Source organism: Pelodiscus sinensis, unplaced genomic scaffold, assembly GCF_049634645.1.
Source record: "Pelodiscus sinensis isolate JC-2024 unplaced genomic scaffold, ASM4963464v1 ctg34, whole genome shotgun sequence".
In the NCBI taxonomy this organism is placed as follows: Eukaryota; Metazoa; Chordata; order Testudines; family Trionychidae; genus Pelodiscus; species Pelodiscus sinensis.
The window spans coordinates 7,312,392-7,339,950 of record NW_027465849.1 but is presented as its reverse complement, the minus strand read 5'-3'; the positions used below and the strand labels follow the sequence as shown (position 1 = coordinate 7,339,950).

General features: G+C 46.1%; 1 protein-coding gene across 2 annotated transcripts in view; it reads left to right on the top strand.

The window, feature by feature from the left end:
* Positions 1-455: 455 nt before the first annotated feature.
* PPP1R37 (protein phosphatase 1 regulatory subunit 37) overlaps positions 456-27,559 on the top strand; it is a 69,413-nt gene continuing 42,309 nt past the window's right edge. For both annotated transcript variants that reach the window (XM_014569752.2, XM_075915431.1), the window contains exon 1: positions 456-1,631. In XM_014569752.2, the coding sequence (XP_014425238.2) occupies positions 1,070-1,631 (562 nt within the window). In that variant the 5' untranslated portion in view covers positions 456-1,069. The remainder of the gene's footprint in view (positions 1,632-27,559) is intronic.

Below are 27,559 nucleotides of genomic sequence, written 5' to 3'. Positions count from 1 at the left end.
ACACACACTGGCTACACACAACACACATGGATACACACACCCACACCAGACACACACACACTGGCTACACACAACACACATGGACACCCACACCCACACCAGAGATGCACACAACACACATGGATACACACACCCACACCAGAGATGCACACAACACACATGGATACACACACCCACACCAGACACACACACACTGGCTACACACAACACACATGGACACACACAGACACACACACACTAGCTACACACAGCACACATGGACACACACTCACACAGGTTGCACACACCAGACACGCGCAGCAGGGACGCGCACGCGCACATGGACACGCCCCCCACTTAGGGACGCCGGGGCGGGGCCTCGTGACATGTGGCGGGTCCCAGGGCGACGCAGCCTGCGCTCGGCCCCGCCCCCGCCGCGGACTTAAAGGGCCAGCAGCCCGGCGGGGGCGGGCCAGGCTGTTTGGGGCGCATCACGTGAAGCTGACTATTTGTCCGCGGCCTCTTTCATTAGTAGCAGCAGATTCGCGCCTTGTTTTCGAGCCCCAGCGCGCGTCCGGCGCCTAGGGAGTAGGCAGCCGCCTCAGGGGGGCGCATCCTCAGCTTCCCCTCCCCCCCCGGAACGCGCCCCCAGTGCCGCGCCGAAAGTGCCGCGCCGAAGCCTCAGCCGCCTTCGCCCGGTGCTGGCGGGCTGGCCGCCGCCGGGTGCGTGCGACGACTCGCAGCGGCTGATTCGCTACGGAGACGACCCTTTACCGGAGCGTCCCGCGGCGGCCGGCCGGCCCTGCCCGCGAGGCCAGGCGGCGGGATCTTCCCCTCCTCGGTGCCGCGGCGGCGGGCGGGGCCCCGCGCCGGGCGGGCGGCCGCCGCCCGTGGCGAAAGTGCGGGCCGCGGATGGGCAGGCCGCTGGCGCACTCCGCGGGCGGCGGCTTCTCTCGGGTCCGCCGCGCCAGACCGCGGCTGCGCTCGGCGGCGGTTCCCCGGCGCGCGGCCTCCCCTCGCGGCCCAGCCCTCAGCCGGGCCTGCGCGGGCGGGGCGGGGGCGCCCGCGGAGTGATGCCGCCCGGGCCCCCATGAGGCGGGGAGCCATGGAGCGCGCGCCGCGCCCCCCCCGGCAGCCGGACGCGGAGCCCTGCGCGGGCGCGGAGGAGGCGGGGGGCGGCCGAGCGGGGCTGCAGCCCCCGGGGGGGGCGGGCTTGGCTCGCCTGGAGGAGGCCGGGCGCCCCCCCCCGCCGCCGCCCAGCTCGCAGGCGGCGGGGGGAGGGGCCGCCCCTGCCGCCCGGGGGGGCTCGGAGCGGGGAGCGGAGCCGTCGGAGCGGGGAGAGACTCTGGCCGGGAGCCACCCGCTGCAGGAAGCCGCCTCGTGCCCGCCTGCGGAGCGGAGCAGCGCGGCCGCCGACAGAGGATGCCCGGAGGAGGAGGAGGAGGAGACCTCCCTGCCGCAGGGGAAGCCGGCCTCGCCGCCGTCCCGCCGCGGTGCTTTGGACTCCGACGCCCCCAGCCCGCAGGGCGACCCGCGCGTGGAGCCGCCGTGTGAAGAGGGCAAGCTGAAGAATGGAGCAAAGCGGGTCACGTTCCCTTCCGACGAGGACATCGTGTCTGGGTCTGTGGAACCGAAGGATCCCTGGCGACATGGTAAACTTTGCAATTCACTCGCGCTCTTCTTCTCAGGCTGGTTTGTGCAAATGGTATATTGCCTGAATCGTCCTTAAAACACAACACAGAGACAAGCACCTTAAACAAAATACAGGGCTATGTAGCACTTTATGTAGCACTTTGAAGACTAACAAGATGGTTTATTAACCATCTTGTTAGTCTTCAATTCACTCGCGCTCTTCTTCTCAGGCTGGTTTGTGCAAATGGTATATTGCCCGAATCGTCCTTAAAACACAACACAGAGACAAGCACCTTAAACAAAATACAGGGCTATGTAGCACTTTATGTAGCACTTTGAAGACTAACAAGATGGTTTATTAACCATCTTGTTAGTCTTCAATTCACTCGCGCTCTTCTTCTCAGGCTGGTTTGTGCAAATGGTATATTGCCCGAATCGTCCTTAAAACACAACACAGAGACAAGCACCTTAAACAAAATACAGGACTATGTAGCACTTTATGTAGCACTTTGAAGACTAACAAGATGGTTAATAAACCATCTTGTTAGTTTTTAAAGTGCTACATAGTCCTGTATTTTGTTTCAGCTACACCAGACTAACACGGCTACATTTCTATCACTAAGCACCTTAAAGACTAACAAAACACGTCGATGAGATCGTGAGCTGTCCTGGGTGCAACCCACTTCTTCAGATGACCGGAGAAAGAAGTGGGTTATGCCCATGACCGCTCATGATACCAACATGTTTTGTTAGTCTTTAAGGTGCTACTAGTCTACTTGTTGTTTTTTTAAGTTTTTCCTGTTACAGACTAACTTGGCTACCCCTCTGAAGCTTCTGAATAGTCCTGTTAACTTCAGTGAGGATCTGTCCGCGTGTTAAAGGGAATTGTTCCCAAATGAAGCAGAACACTAAATTGCTTATGTTTGTGGTATAACAGGAAACTCGGAGATGACTTTTCTATAAAATGTTTAAATATGCTTTAAACAGAACTAAGCAGTTTGTTTCAGATTTATACAGCTGTACTACCCATTTGGTCCTTTGAGTGTACACAGGATCTTTATAAAAATTAGTCAATAGTTAAGAGGAGTTTTGACTAACATTAAAGACTAACAGATTTATTTGGCCATAAGTTTTCGTGGGCAAAGACCTACTTTGACTTTGTGGTTCTTTACCCATGAAAACTTATGTCCAAATAAATCAGTTAGTCTTTAAGGTGCCACAGGACTCGTTGTTTTTGCAGATAAAGACTAACAAGGCTACCCAATCAATAATTAGAATCCAGTGACAAGAACTGAAAGCTAAACTGATATTTATTAAAACTTAAAATACAATGATGGTCCTGTAGCACCTTAGAGACTAACAAAATATATGAGTAGTGTCCGGAGCTTTTGTGGGCACAGCTCACGTCTTCAGATCCATATTTGTTGTCTGAAGAGGTGTGTTGTGCCCACGAAAGCTCATGATAATATTTATATATTATTATTAGTCTCTAAGGTGCTGCAGGACCTTTGTTGTTGAAGTTTTTTTTAATTTCAGGCCAACATGGCTACTCCTCTGTGATATTTATTAGTTATAATATGCCGGCCTTTTAATGTAAATGGCCATTCTGCACTGTTTTAAGCACTTTCCTGATCCAGGTGTCTGTAGGACTGAAGATTTGAAAAAATGTAACTTTGTCAGTAGCACAACTTTTTCACACTTTGTAGTTGTTGAAAATAATACCCTTGTTTAGCAGTCCTCATGTTGTTGTTGTTTTTTTTTCTTCTGATTTTTGCATGACTGACTTAGGAAACAAGCAAACTTGGTCTCCTGGAAATGTAAAGAAATAATGATCTCTCCACTTCGTAATGTTTTATCATAGCATTACCAAGAGAGATTGCTATTGTTGTTTAATGCAAATATATGTATTTTACTGTCACTTCTAAACTGAATACTTCTGTAGTTTAGACTCAAAGTGGTAGTTCAGTTAGTCTGTAACTTTAAAAACAATGAGTAGTTCTTTGGCACCGTTGAGACTAACAAAAATGTATACATTCTGGATTTCTGTCACTTCCATTCCAGCGTCCAGCTCATCTGAAGAAGTGGGTTTTGCCCATGAAAACTCATGGTAGTTTAGACGGTTAGTAATGCAAAACTGAAGTCCATCTCGTACTGTATACAATTTTATATTTTCTGTGCATTTGTCATTTATCAATCAGACTTTTATTTATATATAGGTAGGTAGGGGTGTGTGTGTGTACACGCACACATTATGGATTTACAAATGCTGTTGTTTTTTTTAAAATAAATGTGTAACTGCTGTTTTCAGTGGTTACATGTTTTCATGTGGATGGGGGTGGGGAGGGAGGACGGGCGGCTTTTAAGCCATCTTCCTTGTGTACCGGCTCTGGCTGAGCTGCTTCCGCTCCCTGCACTGCTGCCCCATGAACACTGTCACCCGTCTGTGGTTGTTGTGTGTGTAACGGTGAAGATTAACTGATGAGCCTAGGCTCATCAGTTAACCATTTAAACATGTACACTATTCCACTCTAACATCTGAAAAAAAGCTGTATGTATTATAAATGAGTTAACCTACTTCAATTGCTTTCTGCATCCAGTCTAATACGCATTTTTTGGTGTAGCTTTATGAAGCAGGGGTTCAGCTTTCAACAGGATTCTAGCATCTAGTTGCTGAACTAAAGAACCATGTGTTAAATGATAAAAAATTATTTTATTAATATAATTTTACTAGTAAGCTAAATACATTTTTTTAAATTACTATTTTTAATGCCTCTATCATATGGATTTGTATTCAGAATCTTAGAACTGACCTTTCAAATCAACACAAAGGATATTACATTCTATTCTTCTTCATTAAACCTGACCTCTGCTAGCTACTCCTGAAGCTCATGACATAAAGTAACTTTCTCTCAATGGAAATAAGGCTCATTTGTTTTTAATGTGGTATCTGAGAGGTGTCTCATTGTCTACTGAGGGCCTCTACCTATTGTGCTCAAAGTGACAAGTGCAACAAAGATGAATTCTGTGAGCATTGGTAACTAATGAAATAGTTGGAATCTTATACAGGCAGTCCCCGACTTACGCGGATCTGACTTACGAACGGGGCTTTTCTCGCCCCGGAGCTCACGGGCGGCAGATCGCCATCCGTGTCCTCCGGGGCGAGAAAAGCTTCTCCCGGTCTCCCTGGTCTGCTGGGGAGGTCCAGCAAAGCCGCTGGACCCCCCCCAGCAGACCAGGGACACCCGAGCAAAGCTGCCGCCTGGGCGGCTTTGCTCCCGGGCAAACGAGCAAAGCCGCCCAGGAGGTGGCTTTGCTCTGGTGTCCCTGGTTTGCTGGGGGGGTCCAGCGGCTTTGCTGGATCCCCCCAGCAGACCAGGGGGACAGGAGCAAAGCCGCGGAGCATGCCCGCAGCAGGACAGCCCGGGCGCGCTTGGGCTGTCCCGCTGCGGGCGTGCTCCACGGCTTTGCTCCTGTCCCCCTGGTCTGCTGGGGGGGGGGGTACAGCTAGTGCCCCCCCTTCTCCCCACAGCAGACCAGGCTTTTCTTGCCTACCCCTGGGGTAGAGCAGTTGGGGGCTGCTGGGTTGGTCCCGCAGCGCCGCTCCGGACCAACCCGGCAGCACCCCAGCTGCTCTGCCCCAGGCGTCCTGGTTCAGCTGCTGCTGGTCAGTTTCAGCAGCGGCTGAATCAGGACGCCTGGGGCAGAGCAGCTGGGGTGCTGCTGGGTTGCTCCAGTAGAGCTGAGGAGCCGTGCTACTGGAGCAACCCAGCAGCACTCCAGCTGCTCTGCCCCAGGCATCCCCTAGTCAGCTGCTGCTGCTGAAACTGACCAGCGGCTGACTACAGGAAGCCCCAGGCAGAGTTGCTCTGCCCCAGGCTTCCTGGAATCAGCCGCTGATCAGTTTCAGCAGCAGCTGACTTGGGGATGCCTGGGTTTCTTAAGTTGAATCTGTATGTAAGTCAGAACTGGCATCCAGATTCAGCCGCGGTTGAAACTGATCAGTTTCAGCAGCGGCTGACGCCAGTTCCGACTTATATACAGATTCAACTTAAGAACAAACCTACAGTCCAGTCCCTATCTTGTACGTAACCCAGGGACTGCCTGTACTAATCCGTGTACTGCTTAGAAGTTCATTTACTGTGCATATTAATGAACATATTGGACATTTTAGAGAGGTTGTGTGGGTGGTGAGGCCTTGACAGGGTGAGGTGGTACTGAAATTTCTGAACTTGGTCATTGTAAACTTACTGGAGAAATAGTTACTGAATATACAACTTTTTGTGTGTGTATGGAAGGAATTTTTAAGACGTCAGAATTCTTTCTGCTTATGTAGCTAAAGGTTTAGTATAATTCATCATTTGAAAATTGAGTCCGAACCTTTGGCAAGAATGGTGGTGACAAAATCTGAAACGCTTTTGTAAATCTGTTAAGATTTTTGGAATGTAAATGAGTCAGTTTGTTTTGTAATAACAGGCTTACATGTGTATTTTAAAAATATTTAATTTATATTTGTAATATTGAGGCCATACAGCAGTCTTGTTAATACACTTACAGCCTGTTTCCAACTTATGAATCGGTTGCGGACCAAGCAATTGGTCATAATTCGGTTTGTTCATAAGTTGGACCCCATTGAGTTACTTGCGACCGTAACTCGGGGTCTGGCTGTATTTTATTAACAGAATTTTACCAGTAAGTTAAATATATATATTTTTTAAAATTACTCTTTTTAATCGTTTTATCATGTGGGATTGTTGAGACATTTTGTTCTCCTAAGGCTTTGGTTCTACTAACTTCTGTAGTTGACTTACCATGCTGAGTAAAACTGAACTTAGGAAATTCATTAAGTATTTGATTGAGCCCTCTTGAAGACAGAGCACACAAGGAATATGCTGGTACCTTTGTACAACTGAGTTGCTTCACTCCAGAGAAATGACTTACAAGTGCGAATGAGCCTTGAGTACGTCTAATTTATATATATGCTAGACGATTTACCTGGCATTGCTTGGGTTCTTAACTTGGTTAATTTTTGTTTTTGTTCATTTAATCAGTGCTCTGGGGTGGGCCTGGGGATGAGGGTTCAGTATGTGGGCTGCCATGGGAAGAGGGGACAACCCCAGCCCTGTGTCACTGCAGCAGCTTGCAGCCAGGTGAGAAGCACCTCTCCATGCCACTGTAGCTCCATTGGGCGCTGCTGGGGGGGGGGGGGGGGAGGGGAGCTGGGGGAGAGGGGAGAGAGGCATGTCCCCTGGCTGGGGCAGGTCTAAGTCCTTCTCTCCCTTGTGCTCCTCAGCCAGATGGAGGAATGGAGCAAACTGCACTTTCTCCTCGCTCTCTGATGAACAGCCTGCAATGTTCCCGTACGAATGCAGGGGAGAGCTGCAAAGCCGCAGCCCCCCGTCCTTCCTAAATGGTGCATTGGGGGTGGGAGGCTTGGGGCTGGGGTGGTCCCAGCCAGTCCCTTTCACCTGCCCCATGAGTGTCTCTTTGTGGTATGATTTTATGCATCCCTGTATGCATTTGGGGGGAGGGAGGGCTTCAGTCTTCCCCCCCCCCCCCCATCAAACTTGCCTTGCTTTATGGTAAGAGGAAGCTGCATACCAAGTTTGGTGGTCCTAGGACAGATGGACGGAAAGGCTCACTTGCTCAGACAGACAAACTCTCAAATACATAGTAGGTTATAGATGTGCATGAGTTATAGTCATGTGGGCTATTCATTCTGTGGTTTCTTACTGGGAAGCTTGATTTAAGGCAGTTGGATTTAGTTCTGTCTTAACGATCACTGCTTCAAATGATACTAAAATGGATGTTGAAAGTCGTTTAATATGGTAACCGTGTAGCTGCTTAAAATCTCAGTGGTTACAAGTGCTGCAGAGCCTGCAGTATAAAGCTTAGCTTTATGCTGCAGAGCCTGCAGCGAAGCCTCCCGGCTGCCAGCTTATTGGTTTAACTATTGGGAGTGTTACAGTGTAACCAGTTATCTAAAACCACGGGCACAGGACTCGGCAATTAGTGTAATCGACTCACCACGGGCGAGTAGATCACAAGCCGGCACAGCTGCGCAGCGCTATCTGTGCATGCGCGGCTGGTGAGCAGGGCTCGCCGCCCCTTGGCGAGCCCTGCAACATGCATATTCAAATTATCTTAAACTGCTGCACCTCTTGAGGGCCTGAGGGTAGGGTTAGTGGTCTTGTTTGGTTCAGAGATTCTATAAACAGACACTCCCCTGACCCAGTGTTTCCCAGTTTTATTTGGCCACGGAACCCTTTTAAACTTGAAAGAATTTTGCGGAACCCCCAATAACAGTCACTCCCGTGATCCACGCTCCCTGAGAACAAGTACGGGCATTTACAGTGGTATATAACAGGTGATCATTGACTGTGCGTGCAGTGCTGAGCAGTGACATCATCCTCCCCACTAAGCTGGCATTACACAGGGACACTTATTGTGGCAAACACAAATTTAAATTGTTTTCAATAAAATTCACGAATGCTTAAATATTATTTTTTTTAATTAAAATGTTATTGTAATGGAATTTCCTTGCAGAACCCTTATTTTCACTCTGTGGAACCCTGCGGTTCCATGGAACACCGTTTGAGAAACACTGCCCTGACCAAAACTGAAGCTTGAACTATGAGACTCATATGCACCAAGCTGATTTATTAGAAGTTCTGTCTGGCTGTTTGAATTGGTGCACACATGAGTCTATGGGCTGCATGTATCCAGGCAGGGAATTTTTTTTTTTTTGATAGACAGTCCTTTCCTTGTCAGGTTTCCAAGAATGCTGTGCGCATGACTACTCTCTGGTATGCATTCTGTATTTGTGGTGAAAATACTTTAAAGGAAGTTTATAGAAATTTTGCCCCATGAGCTGAGCTTTTATTTTGAAAAGCTATTTTTTTTGTAAGTGCTCTAAAACTGACATGCCTGCTTGAATTGTTTTGAAAATGACTATGCCTCATCAGGGTGAATCAGTCTTAACTCTGCATTAATTAAGGTTTTTTTTGGCAGCAAGTTGCATAAACACTATCCCTAAAGCTAGATCATAAACCAAACCAAAGGAATGGGATGAAGATCTGAGACAGTTTCTTATGGAAAACTTTTTATGTACATTGTTTGTTAGCTTCCCTTTTTCAACTACTTTTTGACCTTGTAAATCTATGGTAATTGCAGGAAAACTGATGGGACAATGTGGGGTGAGGGTTTTTTTTTTTAAGAGAATTTGCTCTAACAGTATATGGACACCCTAACTAGGGATGTTAAGTATCGGTTAATTGAAGAGTCAAGTAAGCTCATGAATTCTTATCGGTTAGTCAACTATTCTACAGACCCTGGGGGCTGGGCTGGCAGCCGCTGTATCTGAGGCACCAGTGTGGGGTGTTAGACAGGAGCTGGTCCACAAGGGGAGCCAGTTTAAAAACCAGCTCCCCTTGTGGACTGGCTGCCTGTTGCCCAGTGCTACTGCCTCTGATAAAGAGGTAGCAGGGTGGGAGTGGCAGCAGCCCCTGTCTAAGGTGGGTCTGAGCTCCCGGACCCGGCACAAGCCAGAACTGAGCCCGGCTGCCTGCCTGCCTGGCTCCTAATACACTTTAAATGCAGATCCACAGCAGGGGTAGGTTCTGGACCTGGTGTGAGCCAGAACTGAGCTGGGCTGCTGGCCAGCCTGCTAAAAACTTTACTGGCAAGGTGGGGGAGGGAAATACATGTATAGCATTAAGCTAAAACTTATAGGTTATTGGTTAATCGACTATATTATTACATCCCTAACCCTAACTTTTATTTTTTTTGAGTAATTACTAAGTATATGGGTGGGATAAGTATGGAACTGGATATTTTGGGGAGTGAGAAGGGACCTTCCCCTGGGAAGACCATGGCTGACCCCAGCTTTTCCCGTTGAGTTAGGCATGTGTCCTTGAGCCCCCTGTCCTGGTGCCCATCCACTTGCACTCACACGCACACTTCCCATGTATGCCTGTGTCCTCACTTAGACATTCTTCTCCCTCCCCCACAGCCTTCCATGTGACCCTGCATTCCCTTCCCTGTGGCCTTGCTCCATCTTCCCATTCAGCCCCGTCCCAGCCTGTCCTGTCCTACTGGCCCTTGTGAGCCCGTCTGACCTCTCAGCAGTCCCCTGCTGTCTGTCTCCTTATAGCCCCTGTCTCCTGACCTGGCCCAACAGGTGCTAAGAAGAAGGCACCGCAGGCTCTTTCCCTTTCTTAGCTGTCCAGGAGCAGCTGCTCTGTTCAAGTACCATAGCACACTCCGACAAGAGCTATTTCTCTCTCTGTCTGTGTAACCTAAAAATGTGCACAGCACATTAATTATGCACATGTGAAGTGGTGCAGAATTCCCCCAGGAGTAAAGTCTGCAAAGAAATAATACAGCACCAAGGTCATGCCCAGATGATTCTTTGTAACCATAAGGGTAACAGTTCAATTCTCTAGATTAATTTCTGAATTCCTTGGTAAAACCTTATTCTGAAGCATGGCGCCTATTTCCCATGATATGAACGAGACTTTCTTTTTAGGCATGTGACTAGGCTAGAATTCCTTTTCTTTTGAATTCTTTCTTACTGATGTATCCGTCAGTATTTCATTGTGTACTGATAATGTGGTGGCTTTGTAGGTAAATCCAGAATCCGTAAACAGAGACCTATTTGCGATTTCCAAAGGTATGTAGCACACCTTGTTTTGCAGAAATGAACCAATGCAACAGAATGCGTTGCTTTTCTCCATGGAAATTGTGTCTGTGTCGATGCAGCACTCTGAGCTTATATACAGTTTACGTACAGATTCCAAAATTTCTGTTTGCCTAAAATCACTCTGGTTGCAGTAAAATTAGGCTTTTGGGGAACAAAAATAACCCGATTCAAGGAAAACAAGTGTTATGTACAAGCCACAGCTCTTCTAGGTATCATTCCTGTTATTGGAGGGATATAAAAAATTTAAGAGACTCCTTAAGAAGACGCTATCATCTCAGATTCAGCGTGTCTCGTTCTTCTCTGATCATCTTGACGGGCAGCATGTCCAGAACAGAACTGCCAGTCTGAGGTGTCTGATTTCACCCTTTCTCACTTAGTAGCCATTGCAAACTTTTCATGTTTGTTTATTTTGCTCTCTGATTCAGGCTGTACCCGGGTGTTCTTTTGTAGACCAGGATGTACGGCTTGATTCATGCCCTATCTGGGATAGGCTTTTAAAAGTCCTTCATCATAATCACTAACTTGGCTTAATGGTTCAGGTTCCTGTCTTTCTCCACACATTGCATGTTTTTTTTCCCCCAGAGGAGTACTCCCCCATTCCATCTGCTCACTGTTCTAACCTAAGAATTATGCTTTTACATGTTACATGTCCCGCCTGGAAGTGTGAAGCTGAAAGGCCGCTCGCTGCCTACCTTATATTTGAGTTGGAGAGAGAGGTCTCAACTTTCCTAGCACTAATTCTGTATGAATGGTCAGAATGATTCTCCTCTTCAAGCTTCTTCTTTTAAAAAAAAAAAAATCAAAAAAAAAAAAATCAAAAAAATGTGTTTTGAGTGGCTTAACTCAGACCTGCACAACATACGGCCCACGAGCTGCATGCGGCCTGCAGGGGCTCGTAGTCGTCACGGGCCGCAAAATGAGTGGTGCGGCCCTATCCAATCCACCGGCCAGGTGGAGGAGTGGAGCGCCGCCGGGGAGGGGAAGTGTGGCCATTCTCGCCACTGGGCTGCCTGCGTGCAGCTCTGGTGCGAGGAGGCAGGGCGCGAGCCAGAGGGCAGGACGCCGGCAGACGCAAGGATGCTCGCAGGGTGGGGGCACAGCGGAGAAGGCTTTGATTGCTCCCTCACCCCCAGACCCTAATTGGCCTGGGGGCGGGGCAGCAGCAGAGCCTTCGTGGGCTGGATCTACCCGCTTGGTGGGCTGGATCTGGCCTGCGGAGGCCCTCTTGCCCATCCGTGCCCTAAGTAGATCACTAACATTGTACATATTCTGAGACTTCACTTATGAAGACTGACTCTCTGTTTATTGCAAAGGAATAGTGCCAGTGCCACAGCCAACAGCGTCTTTATCAGTTTTGCCTCTTTCCCAGAGAGTAAAATTATTTTCTTCTCCCCAGGGCAGTTCCTGTTTCTCTGTCTTGAGGAAATCAGTGACTTGGGTCATGTCTGCACAGGGAAATGGCTTGGAATAAGCTCTTGCAGAATAACTCCCCATGTGGACACTCGATTTCAGTAACTTTAGTTTGGCACCCAGCACTTGTGTGAATAATCTGTTACAAATCTCTCCCTATGAAGTTGCATTTGAGAATGGTTTTTTTTCCCCATTTATGTATTTAATTTAATTTAGTGGCTGAGGAATGTTTTTTGGCACTATTTGAATGGCAACACAAGGAGATGTTTGTTTCCTGCCCCTGTAAATCAAAATGGCCAGCCTTCCAAAATATAGCTTGTCCATTTCACGTGTAAGTGTCTGCTTCCTTGACAGCTTTTATTTAAAAACTAAAAATCAATCACATTCCTGAGTATAATTCTACAGGCAAACAAAATCTAAGTAGAAGAAACCATCTGGTACAGTTGAATTAATTTGCAAATACTAAGCCCAAAATAGCTTGCTTGCTTGTGGCAGATTGGTGCTGGGTAGTTTTGGGTACCTGTTATGACCTCACAGCTTAATCTAGGTATTTAATGGCTGTGCATGTACAATTTGCATGCTTCTGCTAGTTTGACTAGTGGTTTGTGCTTCCTGTTTTCATAGTTTGGGTTTTATGAAAACCATCATTACATATCAAGAGGCATGTTTATTTCCTATACTCAAGCTCTGAAAGACACATTTATACTTGTGAATGAAAGTGATATGTTTCTGTAACAAAATGAAAAGCGAAACTTCCTGACTCGACCTGTGGCTTTTTTGGTCTGTGTTCAGAGCTGTTGCTTTACATTTTTTCCGCTTCTGATTCCTAGTTGTTAATTTACAGTTTTCTAGAGGCAGCAGTTTGATGTAGTATTTCACTTTGGCATATATGTTTTAAACTTGTAATTTCTAGCTTGAACAGAAAGGACTCTAGTTCAAAAGTAAACTTTACTTCGAGTGTGGACTAAGGATGTCAGTGGCTAACGGGCTGGAGCAGCTCCTGATCCAATGGGATTAACAGGTGGTTGAATTACATAGCATTTACATAGCATTTGATGTGGAAAGGCAGGGGGAGATTAGCCATGTATGGGATGCATCCACCCCCCTTAATTAACCTCATTAACATGGGACCTACAATTGACAGGTACTTCTGCTGTTATATGTATCTTGGTTTCTGTTACTTCCACTCCAATTCATCTTTCCCTGAAAGATGTGGTTTTGTTTATTTGTATTGTGTGGCATGTACCAATTGCTCGGGCCCTGATTGTGCTAGATGCTGCAGAGATGCACAATAAAATATGACAAAATGTAACTAATGGATACAATAAAGAGATGGGTGGCCGAGGGAAGCACAAGGTAACAGTGAGACACAGTTGTGAACAAGTTATGGGCAAAACACACTGTCATGCTCATGAGTGTCAGCTAGCAGCCTGGGGACTAAGGGGTTAACTACACCTAAGCCAGGTGGAGTTGGCCAATAGGAATGAAGGTAGGAATTTCAAACTGGGACAAAGGAATTTTTGGGTTCTCCCACCTTTGTCTCTGGAGCAGTTTCTCTCCAGCTGCTGAGGGCGACAGGCAGAATGTCTCTCTCCAAAAATAGACTCTTCACTCTCCTGTAAGTAGGGTAAAGTTTAGATAAATCAGTTAGGTTTTATGGTTTGGGAACTGGGATCGGATGTCTGTGCCTTTAAAATGGGTTTTTTCTCTCTTTTGCAACTAAGTTTGGGGCCATGGTGGAATTCCCCATGAGTATATTGCTTTGTGACTCTACCATCTAGTCATTATGCTTGCAACAGGAATATTGTGGTGATAATAAAAAAGTCTTTCTTTTTTTTTTCTTAATCTGGTATTGGTTAATTTGTGTGTCCTGGTTTGTACTTTGGGGGTGAGATTTCCCAAATGATTTCTCCCCTGATTTTCTTATCATGACTTGGGTGGTGGCAGTGGATTTTATCCCCAAAATCTAGGTTTTTAAGATTTTGGGGGGAAGCTTAATACCAAAGCCTGGAAAGAGAAGGTTTTGGGGTACTTTTTCAGGTCCCCACTTCTGCATTTATCGTGCCATAGTGAGGAAGGAGCCTTCACACACCAACTACTACATTAAGCATCAGGGCAGAGAAGAGTTTTATGGATGGCAATTTGGTAGATCTTCTGGATATTTGACTTATTACTTTGACTTGGAATGGGAACGGTTGAAAATTTAACACACCTGACAATCAAATGAATAGTCAAAACGGTCATAATTGGTGAATGGGGCCTTGATGTGACAGGGCCAGGGAGAGTCAGATAAAGCGAAGAAAAGGGTCTTCTGTTTGTGGTGAGGGAGGAGCCTCTGGAGGGATGCAAGAAAGGGGATGATGTGGTTGAAGCAGGAAAATATTCAATGTAGCAGAATTTTTTTGTATGGCTGCAAGGAGGCAACATGGCATTTGTCAAAGCCAGCTAGGAAAAGGATGTTGCAGGAGATGGGGTGAGATGGTTGTGGCAGGTTGGATCCCCTTTTGGGGTGCCACCAGCAGTGTTGGGGTCCCACTAACCCCTCGTGTCTTACCATCCTGGGTCTCCCTTACTCTGTGCTTCTGTGGCAAGCTCTCAGCCCCGCCCCCCCAGGATACACCTGCATGCACACCTATGTGCGTAGACACACATCCAGCTGTAGAACTGCTGGTTGTGATCAGCTCGGGGAATTATCCAGCCCTCTCCTGTGCATGCACACCAGGTGTAAGCCCAGGATTATATTTTGGGTCATGTCATGTAAGCCCATGAAATTCTCCCCATTCCTCAATATGAAAGGAGATCTGCATCCCTGTTTGGCTCCCCCTCCAGTTAACAGTGGCACAAACTGGCTTATGGTATAAACAGGAAATAAGGATTTGACGTGATCACAAACAAATCAGAGCAGATTCCTTGAATAAATAAACAAAACCTGCAAACTGAGCTCAACATTCGAGATAGGACAGCCATTTAGCAAATTCTCACTGTGAGTTGATAAACATGCTGGCAGATGAAGGCACAAGTTGCCTTGGGTTTCCTAAGTTTTCACACATGGGCTAAAAATCCTTCCAGCCTGGGTCTGTCTCTTCCCACAGTTCTGTCCTTGCCCGTCAGGTGTTTCCAGGTGGTGTTACAGAGCATAGTGTGGTCCTGCTCCCCTCCCTTTTATACCTACTTTCCTCTTTTGCAGGAGCTGGTGCCGGGGGGAGCCGGCTTAAAAGCCAGTTCCCTCCAGCACTGTCTCTGAAGGGGGCAGGGGAGGCAGAGGCATTCCTACTCCCTTCGAAATGTACGAGAGCCACGGAGGGGGCACAGCGGGATAGTGAGCGCCTCCTTTATCGACTAGCCAATGGAAATTCCATCACTACTCGATTAGTCGATGAATCGAAATTTAACATCCCTATTGCACACTATCCTGGGATAATCCTGGTGTTTGTGTGCATTTCCTCAATAAGCCACTAACATTGTTTGGCCTTTTTACTGCTATATCTCAAAGGCTGCTTGTGGGTGTTTTGAACCTCAGAATATGTTTCAGTAACACATACGTGGCCAAACTACATAAAATGATACTGCATACACTCTGAGATCTTAATATTTTTCAGATGAAGTCTTTTAGAATACCTCAGAAGATGTACTTGATACAAAATATACCCTAATTACAGGATAGTGGTGAATATTGGGGTGTCAGGAGGTGTTTCCCTGTAAGCTGTGTGCTTGGGCGACCCCCTGTAGAGATTCAGGTGCCACTCAGCTGATTAGCAGAGCACTGGCAGCTGCCAGCATGTGTATTTACTGGTGATGCACATTTGTACCTGACTCCGTGCACATGACCATTTATTTCACGAGTGGATGGACACCATTAGAGGGAGCATTGGTGTTGGGGTGTCACAATGATGGTAATCTGGATTAGGGATGTTAAATCGCATTTAATCAGATAATTGAGTAGTCGATGGAATTTGAGTTGACTTCTTGATTAGTTGATAAGGGGGGAAACTGCAAAGCCATAGTGGGATTAGCTCCTGGCCTCCTGGGACCAGGGCGATCTGGGACACCTGATTCCTGACTGGTGCCCGGTCCCCTCCCCTTGCTACAGCTTTGTGTCCCGGGGGGGGCCCTGTGGAGATGGTGCTGGGGGGAACTGGCTTGTACGCTGGTTTTCCCCAGCACTGGCTCTTCTTCCCCCCACCTCTCTCTGATAGAGGCAGAAAGTTGGGGGGGACAGCAACTAGTCGAGTTGCATTTGCTTATTGGGTAGTCAACTAGTTGCTTACATCCCTAATCCAGATGAGACTTTTGGATGTGTGGATAGAGAAATCAGGCTGGATCTTTGACTTTGTTCGGGAGGAAAGGCAAGATGTAGAGTGTGTGTCTAGAAAGAGAACACTCAGAGACCATATCCAGACTATGGGCTAAGTGCGGGGGAAGCTGATGGCTTGTCCATGGTGGCTGAGAAAGGAAAGGGAGCTTCAGGGGAGCGAAGGTCAAGAGCTCTGGTTTGGTCAAGCTCTGAGAGCAGGGTGTCCGAGGAGTTGTCGGAAACAGCCTGGCTAGATGTGCCTGAGGTGCTAGAAAGGTAGGTCAAGATTTTATTTTGCCCCGAAGGCAATGGGTCCAGAACTGAAGGCTAGGTCTGTGACACGTTAGGCTAGAGAGAATAGTGGAGGTTGTCTCTGGATGAATTTGCCGAGGCAGATGGAGAAGAGGAGACGCTGAGGACGAAGTTGGAGAAGAAGTTCCTGGAGCAAAACACTGAAGGATCATGTGAAGCCTGAGTGGGAATGTGGGAGGCAGCAGCTTGGGGTGACAGGCAGCCGGTCCGTAAGGGGAGCTGGTTTTTAAACTGGCTCCCCTTGCAGACTATCTCCGCCTGGCACCCCGCGATGCTGCCTCTGATATAGAGGCAGCAGTACTGTGTGGCTGGGTGATCCTTGGAAGTGAGGCCGGAGTGCACTGGCTGCTGGCCCCGCCCGCAGGGGACTATAGGATAGTCAACTAATAACCGATAAGAATTTCTGAGGTTACTTGACTAGTCAATTAAGCGATATTTAACATCCCTAGTCTGAGCACCTTCCAGCACAACTGGGAAGTATTTCCTGACTCAAACCTGTTTTTCAGCTCTGTACTATTACAGAATAAAGGGAAATATCTGCTTATTGTGCAAGTTGATGTATTTTATGCTTCTGGTTTTAAGTTCATTTTTTACAGAACAGTACTCTTTTAAAAAAAAAAATCAGCTGATGCCTCTTTTTAATCTTCTCTGGTCTCCATTAAGAGATGAGGGGCTGTCTTTTTGGCTGAAAAACCTATTGCTTTCTTGCGTGTCTCATATATACCTCCTAGATCTCCATTCTCAAAGGATGTTTGTATTTTATCTCAGATCAAGCCAGCATGATATGAACTCATTGTCTTGCTGTTCTTGGTAATGTGTTCTTAGTCGCCTGAAACTAGAACGTCTCTCCGAAGAGGGGTTCATTTGTGATGGACATGCTGTGTGCTTTGCTTTAATCACTGGAAGCATTTATTCAGAATATGCTACATTTCAATCTTTATCTCATACAGGGTTTTTAAAAAAACCAAAACCAGCTATTGCTAGGATATTCCGTTGGAGTGTTCCATGCAGCATTCAAAGAGATGTAGTTGATGACCACTTCCTGGAGATTAACCTCAATTAAACAATTCACTGTGAATGTGTGGACAACAGCTCTGTTTGCTACGGTAGACTTTTTGTAATGAAATCTTATTTTGCAGTCAACAAGTGCATGGTCTGTACTGTGAAAAGTGCAAGTGTGGAGAATGTCGTACATGGTTTCTGTGGCTGACCATTAAATCAAGTTGGTGCCAGTGTCTGGCTCCAGGAGTGTACAGTACATGAGAACTTCTGGCAGTGATCTCTGGAGGCGCGTGTTGGTAATTCACAGTCTGTAGTGGGTTTGCGTTGGACGTTGTTGTTTGCTTTTCTCCCTTATGGTGGTTGTGCCTAGTATCACAGCTTGAGAGCTGAGCTGATTGAAATGTCCCAGGAGAGTCTTGCTTGGCTGGTGGTAGCTTACTGGTGACGCTGGCAAATTGCTTCTACAACAAATCCTTCTCTGTGGGGATGGAGAAAAGGATCGAGGCATATGTACTGTGGATGTTGGCAAAGCCACTTGAGGTAAATACTCTTGGTGGTACATGTTCTGATGTTGGAGGAGGACATTTCACAAGGAGTATTAACAGGGCTCGACAATTAATGTAATCGACTCACCTGTGGCGAGTAGATTTTAGCCCAGTGCGGCTGTGCAGCACGGTTTGCGCTTTCGTAGCACGCGGCTGGTGAGCAGAGCTTGCTGCTGCTTGGCGAGCCCTGGGTATTAATGAGTTTTTCACTGCAGAGCCTACCCTGTGTCCACAGAGGTCTTGTTGTCTTTGCCAGAAAAAGAAGCCATGCACCCAATGTAGAGTGTCTGTGTTCAGGGCTACACAGGGGGACAAAGTCGAATGAAGATATGCAACTCCAGTTATGTGACTAGCGTAGCTGAAGTCAACGTACCTTGGTTTGAATTTCCTCAGCATCCCCACTGTGGGAGGCTGACTGGAAAAACTCTCCCATCAACTTCCTTTCTTCCTCACGACCTGCTGAAGTACAGAGTCAACAGAGGTGTGATCAGTGATTGATTTAGTGGGTCCTTACTAGACCTCCTAAATCAAATCCTGGGAGATCGATCTCCACAGTATAGATCTCCCGGTCAATGGAGACAAGGCCTTAGTCAGCTAGCCTGCCTTTAGATGTAGTGTCTATGTTGATGTCAGACTTTGCCAGTAATCAGTGGGTGGTGGATTTTCTAGGGTTGCTGATGTGTATAATCACTCAACATGTTATAACAGCAAAGCCTGTTATAACAATATAAATAATAATTAATGGAGATTGCCTTTCTCCTAGAACTGGAAGGGATCTTGAAAGGTCAGAAAGTCCAGTCCCCTGCCTTCACAGCAGGACCAAGTACCATCCCTGACAAATTTTTGCCCCAAATCCCTAAGTGGCCTCCTCAAGGATTGAACTCACAACCCTGAGTTTAGCAGGCCAATGCTCAAACCACCGAGCTATCCCTCCCCCCGTTCCTATAGGTTGCTCTAATCGGGGTCTGTAGCATCACCAGTATGGTACATGCTCCATTTTTGGGTACTGTAGAAAGTGATTTTGTGGACTTTCTAAGACTAGAAGTAAACATTAGATCGTGATCTAGCCAGACCACCTCCTCCTCCACCTTTAGAATAGCACTGCACTCACTTTACCCACACATTTGTGTGTGACTAAATCCTAGCTTCCAGAAAGGCAATCAGCCTTCTGTTATGCTTATAAGAAACACCCGGGATCCTTTTCAGGGGAAAAGGCAATAGGCTGCGTTGATGGAAAATACAACACAACCCCTGCATGTGTGTGCTCACACAGACACGTCCTGCCGATTTTCTTATAGTTGCCGGTCTGTCACGGCTCCAGTCAATCCAATGGCTGGTTGGCTTGAACCTGAGTGAGGGTCTGGGTTCTGTGTGTCATGAATGATCTCAAGCTGGATCTGAACCCAGAGCTCCATGGCAAAAGCCCATTTTATATTGGTTAGTTCCTATTTGAGCCTATGGGTTTTGCAGTGTCATGCTGCCGTCATTCATCCTTAAATGGGGTTAATCCTCAGAGTTTTCCATCATTATCTTCGATGGCTATTGTCGGGCTTTTCATTGTGTCTCACTCTTGGGGATGTCTGCCTGTCCCAAAGGTTTGTCAGTTCTGCTAAATTAATTCTAGCATTGAGCACAAGGGATGCTTCCTGGTTGTCGTCCGGGTTCTCACTGCTGCTTGACCATCTGGATATTTGGGATGACTTTCACGCTTTTATCCTTAACAACGCGCACGTGTTCCCCCCCCCCCCCTTCCATGCACCAAACAAATCACAGAGTTTCCTACTGAACAATTTTGCAGAGCATTTCAGATGGGATTACATTTTAGAAAGGATTATATCGTTAATAAAGGACAACTTAGTTTGCAATTCAGACAAGAGATACCACTTAATTTGTAGCAAACGTCTGATTATGGAGGGTGGCTGGCAGACAGTGTGCAGAATTTATAAGCAAATCCTTATCTAGGACTTACTGTCATCTTACACTTACATTCTTATACAAATACTACATTTTAGGTACACTTGGTCTGAAGACTTAGAGATGAAGAAACCATTATTTACCTTGATAGTCTGTGTCCGTAGTTAATCACCCCGCTCTTAATGCACGTATCTTTATTTTCTAATTTTGAGTATTTCTGGGTCTTGTTCCGCATGTCTGCACTCGATTAAGGAGCGGTTCAGTAGAGGATATTTCCTCCCCTCGAGGGTACTTAAACATTGTAATCCATCACCTCTTGCTTACCAGAAGAACATGGAAACAAATTGCGACAGTATGTGTTTCGCTATTAGGTATTTTTCATCACTTTTGTGATTCTTCTCTATACTTCCTCTAATTTTTAACATCCTTTTAACTATGGTCTGAATTAAAGGGCTTGGGGGAGGGGTAATCCAAACAGAAAATGTGCTGAGATTTTGCTTAGCATTGTGCTGATTAACTTCCCCCCACCTCCTCCAACCTTCATGGTGCTGCTTTGTTTTCCAATTTATGGAGGCACAGGATGTAGCGTGAGCACAGCATCAGAAAAGAAGGAGGATATGAGGCATTCAGTGGTGGGGACAGCGTGAGAGAGTCTAACACAGGAGTGAGAGCCAAAGTGAATGATAAAGTATAAGAGCAGGAGGAAACCAGAGCAGAGATTTAGGTACATCTGCCAAAATTCCTGCCTAACGCAGGCATATGCCTTGCACGGGGTAAAGGTAGCAAGCAGTCTCCTCAATAAAGAGGAGGTGAGGGAATGGAGGACAGGATGGGGGAGGACACTGAAGGAGGCATCAGTCAGATAACGGGGGGAGGGGGCAGAATGATCCAGAGGAAGGGCCTGTCCATGACACTGGCCGTGGTGATTTTGGAGAAGCGGGAATGTGAAGTTAGAAATACATGCCTCGTTCATTGAATGAAAGCTCGCCCCCCCCCCTCCTCTCCCGGCATATTTTTAAAGCTTGCCAAACAAGCTCTTGTAACTTTGTGTGTCCGTATCCGTCCCCCCTAATAAAGCCCACCAAAGAGAACCATTTGAGACTTACAAGGAAATCCTGCATTGCTTTAAGCCCTCAAACCCATTTTTGCATTGATCCTCCAAGTAAGCTTTGTGGCTGAGCTACTCTAGGCAGATGGCCAGATGCAATTACCGTAAGTTCCTCTCCCTCCACAAGGCTACCATCCGCTGCAAATGCCTGTGACGCAAATTAGGACCCTCTCAGGTTTACTAGTCAATCAACAACGAAGCGTGTAATAGTGAGACTCTTCTGAATGTTACGAACAGCTGGGGGGAGTGGGACAGCATCCTTTCCATTTGCTTCCTAATGCTTTCCACAATTGCTTAAGAAATCTTTTTGAGGTCTAATACCTCTGTTTGCAGCAGTCCTCTGAAATGTCTTTATTCCATTGCATTTTGAGGGCATGACATCAGGCCAAAACAAATTCATATTGATTCCTTTTTTAAAAAGGTCTCATTCTCCATTCCCCATGCTCTAGTTTGTTGTTTCTTGGTGACTGGCCCATGTTCCAGCATGCCATTCCCTGAGACCTGACACCGTTCAGGAAAGTAGTAAGTCTGAGACGTGCTGCTTTTAGTTCATATCCTGGCTTTCACTGACCTAGGAGTGTTCCAGCCCCAAAAGAGTATACAGTGGTGCCATTTTACTTCAGGAAATACTAAATGTTGATCTCTGGAATAAAAATACCTTTCAACTTCACTTTTTATACAGCTATATATTTGCAAGTTAAGTCTGTTCAAGAGTTTATTGAATTACATTCTGCTTATGGTTTCAGGCTTCTCTTTTAGTTTTAATCTAGGGATCATTATGACCATGTAGTCTGGCAGTTGTTGCATGAATGATTAATTGTTATTGCTAAACATCTGCACCGTATTTCCAGAGTGTATTTGTCTATATTCAGTTTCTAGCCATTACATTTTAGGTCTTTATCTGCTAGATTAAAGTACCCTCTGAGATCAGAAATCTTCTGACGTAGATATTTATCGACTTTGTTCAAGTTGCTTCTTAACCAGTTGTTCATGTGGGTTTTTTTTAATCTATTTGCTGTTAAGACAGGAAATACAATACAGTCATTCCATGAATGCTTTATAGCAGGCAAAAAGATTAATTGTAGCTCAGTTTAAGTCCTACAAGGACATGCGTTTTAATATAATTGTTCTTTGGAACTTTAAAGTTCTTGAATACTGATGACATAGGCATGGCAAATATTTGCCATTGAGCCACGAGATGGAATTGAACCAGGAAATACTTCTTCCTGTATTGGTACCTCAGACTGAATTGTTGGAGATAGAAAATGTATTCATTCACAGGTAGCTTTACATGTAAACAGAAGCCCTTAAAAGTAACAAAAATCTGTGGAGGAGAGGGGACCCTCTGAGTCATCTGTAATATTTATTTTGTTCAAATAGCTTAGCCTTAAATACAAGAAAAAATCTTCATGTGCTTTGTATAAACTCTCCAAGTGGGTTTGACAGTAGTAGATTTGTTCAAGCAAATGTGTTTTTGTTTTCTTCAGTAGTGTTGTGGCCTGCCTAGGGCCTCCTGAGGGGAATGGCTTGGCCTTTGTGTGAATTCTTAACTTTTCAGGAAAAAAACTCTCCCAAAGCTTCCTTCTGGTCTCACCTAGACTTGTTTACTTGGGATGAAAAGTTGAGTTAAAACCACAGCAGTTCTGTAGCACTCGGACTGATCCTCTGGTGCATTGTCTGTATGGGATTGTGTGGCTTTGTTTTTTGTGGGGGAGAGGTTTGTTTCTCATCTGCTGAGATGTCACTGGCATATCCATGGAAGATTTACCAAACACTTGCAGAAGCCTGCAAGGTTTGAGTAAACAGACCATATTGAATAACATTTTGCCAAATGTCCATCTGTAAACCTTTTCAGCTACTAATAATTGCTGCAACAGAATGGGCGGGTGGGGCGGGGGGGGAGGGGAGAGTGTCTTGCAGTGCACTAAAACCCTGTCTGGTTTGCAGAAGGGTTCCTGTATCTGGACTTACAAATCAAAAGCACAAGCATTCATGGGTCATTGTCCTGCTCTGAAACTTGACTCTCCAAATGAGTCTGTTGTGAATGGTAAAGTTACAGGACAAGCAGTGATCTTCTGTCTCCCCTTCTGGACCCCTCCTGTTGGGCCATGTGCCTTTTCCTATCCAGAGATGGAATTATGTAGTTCTTCGACTATTCGACCAAACTCTAGGCTACAGAGCTTGGCATATCAGCTGTTGTTATCCAGCAGGCCCAGCTGGGTTCTGCTGTGCTGGCTTTTCCTTTGGGAGTCTGTAACCATTTCCGTATATAGCGATGAGACACCCTTCTTAAGGCAAAAGCACGGCTTGTTTTTACAATCGGAACAAAACACTTGGTGATGAGCAAGGTTTTTTTTTTTTAAAGCAGCCTACGCCCAGAAAACAAATCATGCTAAAAAGAATTGGTCTTTAAAACAAACACCTGCTCTCTGTCAGATGAATGTGTTTAAACAAATTTAAAATCAAAACCATTCTTGGCTATTTTAGCAATGCTTCCTCCAACAGTAGGGTGAAAGTGGAGGAGGGTCTTTCTTTAACAAGAATCTTCCCAGAAACTGCTGGGGTGCTTCTTTAAATTGCACTTCTGCACTAGTGTTTGTGAAGAGAGAAAGCTCAGACTTATTCACGCACGTGAAACATAGAGAGGTACCATTAGCGCATGGGTTCCCAAACTGGGGGGCGTGAAGAAATTTCGGGGGGGAGGGGCTGCATGAGGCGAGCGATTCTTCCCCTCCCCTAAGTTTTACTGCTATTTTTGTTTTTCGGGCCCGGTCAGTTCCTTTATTTTTTTTTGCTCAACAAGTTTTGATGCTATTGGGGGGGGGGGGGGGGGGGGAGTGGGGGGATGGGGATGAGGGTTTCTCAAAAATCAAAAAGGGGGCGTAATGCCGAAAAGGTTGGGATCCGCTGCATTAGAGCCACAAGTGTTTCATCCGCAGGTGAGAACTTCAAACTGGTGCTGACTATATTTGCGGCCAAGACATTTGACAGTACGTAGGCTTACCGAGTGAACAGGCTCAGTATTCTTCAACTCGACTAGCGTGTGTGGCCAGTGTTCCCTGTTAAGGATGTTAAATGGCATTTAATCAGCTAATCGATTAGTTGAAAAAGTGGGGGGAAATGCAGAGCCACAGTGAGGTTAGTTCCCGGGCTGAGAGCTAACACCCCTGCGGCTCTGCCTTTTAAATGTATTAAGAGCCGCCAGCCTTTTCATACATTTAAAAGGCTGAAGCGTAGTGGGGGGGATTGTGTGCGAGTTGGGATTCAGCTGTCCCGGCTTGCACCCGGTCCCCTCCTATGCCTCTGCCTTCCCTACCCCCCTGCAGAGATGGCGCTGCATCCGCCTTGGTTGCTCCCATGGGGCAGGCTTCAGATTGGGCTGTATGGGGCCTGGCCAGGCGGGATGGGCTCTTGTGGTGCGCAAGCGGCCGGCGCCCTCCCTCTTTCCCCAGCAGCAGGTTAGGCTGTGCTGTGCCCGATGGTGCTGGGGCTGAGGACCCTGCACATGCAGGATGCAGGTGGGGATTCGGGGTCCTTCAGGGCTTTGCATGCATGGGGACTCGATCTGGGGGCATGCAGATCCTTAAGTAAAATGAATGTTAAATCCTGGCACGCCACTTCTGAAAGGCTGCGGACTCCTGGGCGAGAGCTTTACCGCAGTACAGTTCCAGTAGCGCATACTTCCTCTGTAGACACGGCATTGGCACCAGTATGAATTGTGGTCAAGATGTTGCACATAAGGAAGGGATGGTTTGGGACAAGAATGGCAAGTTCACATTAGGGATGAAAAGCAACTAGTCAGCTACCCAATAAGCAAATGCAAGGGGAGCAAGAGAGGCAGCAAGTGGGGGGGAGCATGAGCTGGTGCTGGGGGGAGCCAGCTTAAAAGCCGGTTCTCTTTTTCCCGCCCCCCCCCCAGCACCATCTTGGCAGGGTGCACCAGGGAAATGGCGTGAGCAGTGATTGAAACAGTCCTGCTTGTGCCGGTCCCACAGCTGCTCCTGTCCCTTTGGAATGCGCAAGAGCCACCTGCGACTCGCGTACATATCAAAGGAAGAGGCACAGAGGGGAACCCATGCCAGTGGGGACTGCTTTGCTCCTGGCGCGGGTACCCGCAGCTCTTGTATATTTCAAAGGGAGAGGTGAAGTGGTATAGCAAGCGCCCCCCTCTTCCCCCATTGACTATCGAATAGTTGATGGCAATTCCATTGACTACTCAATTAGCTGATTAATCAAAATTTAACATCCCTAGATCACATGTGGTTCCCCCAGGCGATGAATCTTTGAAAGCGCCGTCTGGTATGTAGCACTAGGACACTTCTATACCACAGAAAGGCTCATCTGTGTGTTAGAGATGTTAAATTGCGTTTCTATCAACTAGTCAATTAGTTGACTAATTTCCATCAATTAGTTGATAAGCAGGGGAAACTAGTTGCTTACATCCCTACTATGTTTACGCACACATCAGATTCCACACTCTGCTTTATATAGGTTGTGCCTTTCCTAAAGCTGTAGATCAAACTTTGTAAATGTTTGTTATCAAACAGAGTAGCTTAAAATCTATCCTACATGTAGTGACAAATTCAACAGGATTTTTATTGTAAAATATATCGTGAAGACAAATGTTAATAGGATATAGAATCACAAAATCGTATGGAGTATGTTTACGAAGGAGCTTCTGTCGATTAACATGTTCAATGTAGAAGAATAAACTCTTCATTTAGTTTGCCTTATTTGATGGTGCCCTCAAGAGACAAGGGTAATATGCTTTTTATTTTGCCGGTATACAGTTTGGTAGTATTTGACTAATAATAAAAAGGAATTGGAAATGCTTCTGCAACTTGGGAGGAGGTTTCAATGCTCAATAGATTGCACTACTGATTTTAAGAAGGGCAGATTGTGGTAGCACTTATAAACAAATAATGGTTTATGTGACGAGTTATTGACAGTGTTACGCCCTCTTGTGCTTTCCGCAAATTGGCTTATGAATATGCATAACTTGACGATGCTTTATGCAAAACAGGTCATGTAATATATCATTTTAAATTTAAAGTCACAATCTGTTCAATCTGTATATTCAGGTTTTGTGCATGTATCATTCCTGTATTTGAAGTTGGAAATATGAAGTGTGAATCTGGTTTAAATGTGCTAATGAGGGCCATTAGTGATACTTAATGACTCAGTACCCAAACCACTGACCGGTGAATGGCTGTAATTGTCTTGTAAGCGCCAACTGTTGTTGGGTCTAGAAAGTCTTGTGACCATGCCACCTGGTATGGGTAACCACCTTGAAGCTAGTATTTTTCCATGGGAATGGGGAGATGGAAGAAAGGGTTCCTGCTCTGTGGGAAAGTCTATTTAAGGAGTGGAAAACAATCAGGTCTTTGTCTTCAACTGACCTTTGAAACTGCCTCAACCACCCTAAGAGAATAGACACGGAGAAACGAAACGTGGGAACAAGGTGAAGATAAGGCTGCAGGGTCCGGGTCAGAAAAAGATCCACTGTGGCCTGAGATAAGAGCAACTGTTTAGGATAATAATTTGCATGTAACAGTTTTCTTAGTGGATTAGAGTTAGCTGACATGTTTTGTTTGGTTTTGGCTTAGTGACTTTCACTTGCAACCACTTGTATCCCGCTTTTGATACTTAATAGAAACCCTTTTGTTTATTATCAAGCCCAGTGTAAATAATTGTTACCTGGGAGGGAGCAACCACTGTGCATATCTCTCTTCCATTGATGAAGTGGGAAGGACATCTTTAGGAGATTTCTCTGTGTGTAATCCTTTTATGCAGGGTAAGACTGATTTGGGGGGGGGGGGGGGTTCAGTTTCCTGGTGTTGTCAAAGGCCTTATAGCTGAATCATCCCAGAGCAGAGCTGGTTCAGCATCTGTTGCTCTGCAGGGTGGAGGTTATTTCAACTCCATGCCTTGGCCCAGGGAGCCCAGAGCTTCTGGCCTAGCAGGACAGAGCGATGGGGAGCCCCACAGGGCAGGAAGGCAGCATCAGTGGCTTGATCATATCAGGGCACAACCTGAAAGAGATTTCTGTGACAGACCTGAAACAGACTCCTGAATGGCAGGACGGATAAAAATCAATTATTCAAAAAAAAATTGATTTTTTTGATGCTTTTTGAGGGGAAAAACATACCTAAAGATGGTGTTAATTAGAGCTACATTATAGTTCAAAAATATCTCCTCCTGGAATAGGGATTATTAATTCTATATTACGAGACAATATGTTCACGTAATGTTTAAGAAAAGTTTTGTAAACGAGTTCCAAAAGGTGATGAATTAGGGACCAATCTTACAGGATTCCAGAGGCTCCTGTATAGATTTAGGTTAATCTTTCTATCGACCCAGTGGGATTCAGTGCTCAGTCTAGAAGATACCATCAGAGATGCTTAGTTCTGTGGTTCTCAAACTTTCTCCAGAGATAACATGCTTGTGTTGCCTCTACACGTGAAATGGATGAAACCCTGGGCAGAGTACTGTGTCTATTTAAAAGGCTGTTGAAAGTTGGAAAGGATTGGAAAGAGAAGAACTACAGATTTTGTTTTTTGGTGTAGTCTAGAAATCATTCTTCACACTGAGATTTAAGGAGTTAGTCTATGTAGGTTAAGAGGTCACTTAGAAATCTTGTCCTTGTGAAGGTACTTTTGATAGCC